We start from the raw sequence: 6,646 nt of genomic DNA, 5'->3' as shown, positions 1-6,646 counted from the left end.
CATGATATAATTCAGAATGTTCTTGAATGAATTCACAATAATCCCAAAATAGTGATTTAGTCCAAATAGCAATGAGCACTTTGCAATTTCAATGAATAATTTAAATAATTCATCTCAAATTAAAACTGAACACAAAACTTAATCTGCAAAGACTGAAATTAATATAAGAATGAATAATTTTGTTGATCACAACCTTTATGAAAAAAGCAAGACACAATAAGAGGACCCTGGATGTAGGTCATTTTCCCATAAAGTACTTAACCAAGGTCTCTTTCTAAAACCTTCTAAAGTCAAAAGGCCATGTCAACATATTTACAAATACATGTATTATCTTAAAGTTCAAGCTACAATCATGGACAAAAGTTAGCTACTTAATAAGTTGTTTACAAACCCTTACAATCTACAATCATGGACAAAAGTTAATCACACAATATAGATATAGATAACAACAGAGTAACCTGTAATAAGTGAATAACCTGAAAAAGGCTTGCTAAGAAACTTATACTAACTTTACTAACATATGACTTTAGCACTACAACTTGTACATACCTTAGTAACACATGATCTTAGGTGGTTTAGTATCATGATTTGTACTAACCTTACTAACATGTGACCTGAGGCTCTTCTCACTGGCATAACCTCTGTCACAGAAGGGGCACAGACACTGTTTCTGGCCAAATGTTGCTTTATCATGTTGCCGCATATGGTGCTGTAGATTGGACATCTGGGCAAAAGCTTTATCACAACCATCTAAGGGACATCTGTATGGTTTCTCTCCTGGAATTGCACAACAAATTCACCTTAAATGTCTTGCATGTGAAGATTTCTTCTTTTCAATACCCTTATCATTTATTTTATTAAAATGATTATAAATGGAACTGCAAAGAATGCCATGATCCACATCTTAGTTCTACATGATCAAAAAGAATACGATAAATGATATATGTATTATATTCTGAGTGAGTCTGGGAATTAATGTATGTGCCCTGGGGAATTAGGGCACATTACACTGAACACCTGATTCATAACTTGTATTTATAGACATTGCATTGGTATAACAATACTTCAACTATACCTCTCATGCTGTCCGTAAGAAATTCAAAATATAGTTTCCCTTAGTTCTTTAAAATGTCTACTGCCTACATTTTGTGGCATATTAAAACTTCGTCACATCCACTAACTTTATTACAAAGTGAGCTCACTGGTTCCTCTTGGTCAACTCAGTTTAAGGAATAAGGAATTATTATGTTTCAATTGTAAGAGTTTCATATATTTTCACATACCATTCATACACTCTGCAGGTATTGAGACCACACAGAGACTTAACCATAACTATGTTTTCCCTACCAATCATATATTCTACAAGTAGTCTGACAACACTGGGTCTTAACCATAACCATATTTTCCCATACCATTCATACACCCTACAGGTAGTCTGACCACACTGGGACTTAACTATAACCATGTTTTCCCCTACCATTCTTACACCCTACAGGTAGTAAGACCACACAGGGACTAAATCATAACCATGTTTTCCCCTACAATTCATACACCCTACAGGAAGTCGGACCACACTGGGACTTAACTATAACCATGTTTTCCCCTACCATTCATACACACTACAGATAATCTGACCACACAGGGACTTAACAATAACCATGTTTTCCCCTACAATTCATATACCCTACAGAAAGTCTGACCACACTGGGACTTAACTATAACCATGTTTTTCCCTGCCATTAATACACCCTACAAGGTAGTCTGACTATACTGAGACTTAACCATAACTATGTTTTTCCATACCATTCATACACCCTACAAGTAGTCTGACCACACAGGGACTTAACCATAACTATGTTTTTCCATACCATTCAAACACCCTACAAGGTAGTCTGACTATACTGAGACTTAACCATAACTATGTTTTCCCATACCATTCATACACCCTACAAGGTAGTCTGACCACACAGGGACTTAACCATTACCATGTTCTCCCATACATTCATACACCCTACAGGTAGTCTGACCAAATAGGTTGTTAATCATAACCAGCATTTCCCCTACCATTCATACACCTTACAGGTAGTCTGACCACACAGGGACTTAACCATAACTATGTTTTCCCATACCATTCATACACCCTACAGGCAGTCTGACCACACAGGGACTTAACCATAACTATGTTTTCCCACACCATTCATACACCCTACAGGTAGTCTGACCAAATAGGGAGTTAATCATAACCATGTTTTCCCCTACCATTCATACACCTTACAGGTAGTCTGACCACACAAGGACTTAACCATAACTATGTTTTCCTTTACCATTCATACACCCTAAATGTAGTCTGACCACACAGGGACTTAACCATAACTATGTTTTCCCATACCATTCATACACCCTACAAGGTAGTCTGACTATACTGAGACTTAACCATAACTATGTTTTCCCATACCATTCATACACCCTACAAGGTAGTCTGACCACACAGGGACTTAACCATTACCATGTTCTCCCATACATTCATACACCCTACAGGAAGACTGACCAAATAGGGAGTTAATCATAACCAGCATTTCCCCTACCATTCATACACCTTACAGTTAGTCTGACCACACAGGGACTTAACCATAACTATGTTTTCCCATACCATTCATACACCCTACAGACGGTCTGACCACACAGGGACTTAACCATAACTATGTTTTCCCACACCATTCATACACCCTACAGGTAGTCTGACCAAATAGGGAGTTAATCATAACCATGTTTTCCCCTACCATTCATACACCTTACAGGTAGTCTGACCACACAAGGACTTAACCATAACTATGTTTTCCTTTACCATTCATACACCCTAAATGTAGTCTGACCACACAGGGACTTAACCATAACTATGTTTTCCCATACCATTCATACACCCTACAAGGTAGTCTGACTATACTGAGACTTAACCATAACTATGTTTTCCCATACCATTCATACACCCTACAAGGTAGTCTGACCACACAGGGACTTAACCATTACCATGTTCTCCCATACATTCATACACCCTACAGGAAGACTGACCAAATAGGGAGTTAATCATAACCAGCATTTCCCCTACCATTCATACACCTTACAGTTAGTCTGACCACACAGGGACTTAACCATAACTATGTTTTCCCATACCATTCATACACCCTACAGACGGTCTGACCACACAGGGACTTAACCATAACTATGTTTTCCCATACCATTCATACACCCTACAGGTAGTCTGACCAAATAGGGAGTTAATCATAACCATGTTTTCCCCTACCGTTCATACACCCTACAGGAAGTCTGACCAAATAGGGAGTTAATCATAACCATATTTTCCCATACCATTCATACACCTTACAGGTAGTCTGACCAAATAGGGAGTTAATTATAACCATGTTTTCCCATACCATTCATACACCTTACAGGTAGTCTGACCCAAAAGGGAGTTAATCATAACCATGTTTTCCCCTACCATTCATACACCCTACAGGAAGTCTGACCACACTGGGACTAAATCATAACTATGTTTTCCCATACCATTCATATACCCTACAGGTAGTCTGACCAAATAGGGAGTTAATCATAACCATGTTTTCCCCTACCATTCATACACCCTACAGGAAGTCTGACCACACTGGGACTAAATCATAACTATGTTTTCCCATACCATTCATACACCTTACAGGTAGTCTGACCCAAAAGGGAGTTAATCATAACCATGTTTTCCCCTACCATTCATACACCCTACAGGAAGTCTGACCACACTGGGACTAAATCATAACTATGTTTTCCCATACCATTCATATACCCTACAGGTAGTCTGACCAAATATGGAGTTAATCATAACCATGTTTCCCCTACCATTCATACACCTTACAGGTAGTCTGACCACACAAGTACTTAACCATAACCATGTTTTCCCATACCATTCATACACCCTACAGGTAGTCTGACCACACAGGGACTTAACCATAACTATGGTTTCCCATACTATTCATACACCTTACAGGTAGTCTGACCAAATAGGGAGTTTATCATAACCATGTTTTCCCTTACTATTCATACACCTTACAGGTAGTCCTACCATACAAGGACTTAATCATAACCATGTTTTCCCCTACCATTCATACACCCTAAAGGTAGTCTGACCACACAGGGACTTAACCATAACTATGTTTTCCCCTACCATTCATATACCCTACAGGTAGTCTGACCAAATAGGGAGTTTATCATAACCATGTTTTCCCTTACCATTCATACACCTTACAGGTAGTCTGACCACACTGGGACTTAACCATAACCATGTTTTTCCCTGCCATTAATACACCCTACAAGGTAGTCTGACTATACTGAGACTTAACGATAACTATGTTTTTCCATACCATTCATACACCCTACAAGTAGTCTGACCACACAGGGACTTAACCATAACCATGTTTTCCCATACCATTCATACACCCTACAGGTAGTCTGACTATACTGAGACTTAACCATAACTATGTTTTTCCATACCATTCATACACCCTACAAGTAGTCTGACCACACAGGGACTTAACCATAACTATGTTTTCCCACACCATTCATACACCCTACAGGTAGTCTGACCAAACAGGGACTTAACCATTACCATGTTTTCCCATACCATTCATACACCCTACAGGTAGCCTGACCAAATAGGGAGTTAATCATAACCAGGGTTTCCCCTACCATTCATACACCTTACAGATAGTCTGACCACACAGGGACTTAACCATAACTATGTTTTCCCATACCATTCATACACCCTACAGGTGGTCTGACCACACAGGGACTTAACGATAACTATGTTTTCCCACACCATTCATACACCCTATAGGTAGTCTGACCAAATAGGGAGTTAATCATAATCATGTTTTCCCCTACCATTCATACACCTTACAGGTAGTCTGACCACACAAGGACTTAACCATAACTATGTTTTCCTTTATCATTCATACACCCTAAATGTAGTCTGACCACACAGGGACTTAACCATAACTATGTTTTCCCATACCATTCATACACCCTACAGGAAGTCTGACCAAATAGGGAGTTAATCATAACCATATTTTCCCATACCATTCATACACCCTACAGGTAGTCTGACCACACTGGGACTAAATCATAACTATGTTTTCCCATACCATTCATACACCCTACAGGAAGTCTGACCACACAGGGACTTAACCATAACTATGTTTTCCCATACCATTCATACACCTTACAGGTAGTCTGACCAAATAGGGAGTTAATCATAACCATGTTTTCCCCTACCATTCATACACCCTACAGGAAGTCTGACCACACTGGGACTAAATCATAACTATGTTTTCCCATACCATTCATACACCCTACAGGTAGTCTGACCAAATAGGGAGTTAATTATAACCATGTTTTCCCCTACCATTCATACACCCTACAGGTAGTCTGACCACACAGGGACTTAACCATAACTATGTTTTCCCCTACCATTTATACACCTTACAGGTAGTCTGACCACACTGGGACTAAATCATAACTATGTTTTCCCATACCATTCATACACCCTACAGGTAGTCTGACCAAATAGGGAGTTAATCATAACCATGTTTTCCCCTACCATTCATACACCCTACAGGAAGTCTGACCAAATAGGGAGTTAATCATAACCTTGTTTTCCCCTACCATTCATACACCCTAAAGGTAGTCTGACCACACAAGTACTTAACCATAACCATGTTTTCCCATACCATTCATACACCCTACAGGTAGTCTGACCACACAGGGACTTAACCATAACTATGTTTTCCCATACTATTCATACACCTTACAGGTAGTCTGACCAAATAGGGAGTTAATCATAACCATGTTTTCCCTTGCTATTCATACACCTTACAGGTAGTCTGACCATACAAGGACTTAACCATAACCATGTTTTCCCATACCATTCATACACCCTAAAGGTAGTCTGACCACAGAGGGACTTAACCATAACTATGTTTAACCCTACCATTCATATACCCTACAGGTAGTCTGACCAAATAGGGAGTTTATCATAACCATGTTTTCCCTTACCATTCATACACCTTACAGGTAGTCTGACCACACTGGGACTTAACCATAACCATTGTTTTCCCCTACCATTCATACCCCTTACGGGTAGTCTGACCACACAGGGACTTAACCATAACCATGTTTTCCCATACCATTCATACACCCTACAGGTAGTCTGACCAAATAGGGAGTTAATCATAACCATGTTTTCCCCTACCATTCATACACCCTACAGGTAGTCTGACCGCACTGGGACTAAATCATAACTATGTTTTCCCCTACCATTCATACATCTTACAGGTAGTCTGACTAAATAGGGAGTTAATCATAACCATGTTTTCTCCTACCATTCATACACCCTATAGGTAGTCTGACCACACAAGGACTTAACTATAACCATATGATCTGCATGTCCTAGCCACTTGCTTCTTCACATGCAATTTTCAGCTTCCTGTCTAGTACAGACTATTATAGTTACCATTGACCTATATATTCTTCATCTAACATGGCACACACTTGACACCTTGTCATCTAACACTGCTTTTGTAGTATGGCAGATATTTGTACCAAT

At 39.3% G+C, this 6,646-nt stretch overlaps 1 protein-coding gene across 1 annotated transcript in view; it reads right to left on the bottom strand.

Moving 5' to 3' along the window:
- The window catches only part of LOC149781360 (uncharacterized), a 193,082-nt gene that overhangs the window by 21,983 nt on the left and 164,453 nt on the right, over nt 1–6,646 (bottom strand). The window contains exon 2 of the mRNA XM_089935449.1: nt 599–777. Within this exon, the coding sequence (XP_089791575.1) occupies nt 599–777 (179 nt within the window). The remainder of the gene's footprint in view (nt 1–598; nt 778–6,646) is intronic.

Source organism: Sinohyriopsis cumingii, chromosome 15 (assembly GCF_028554795.1).
Source record: "Sinohyriopsis cumingii isolate HCF-2022 chromosome 15, ASM2855479v2, whole genome shotgun sequence".
Lineage (NCBI taxonomy): Eukaryota > Metazoa > Mollusca > Bivalvia > Unionida > Unionidae > Sinohyriopsis > Sinohyriopsis cumingii.
Note: the sequence above shows the minus strand (reverse complement) of the source record. Positions and strands in the feature narration are given on the sequence as shown.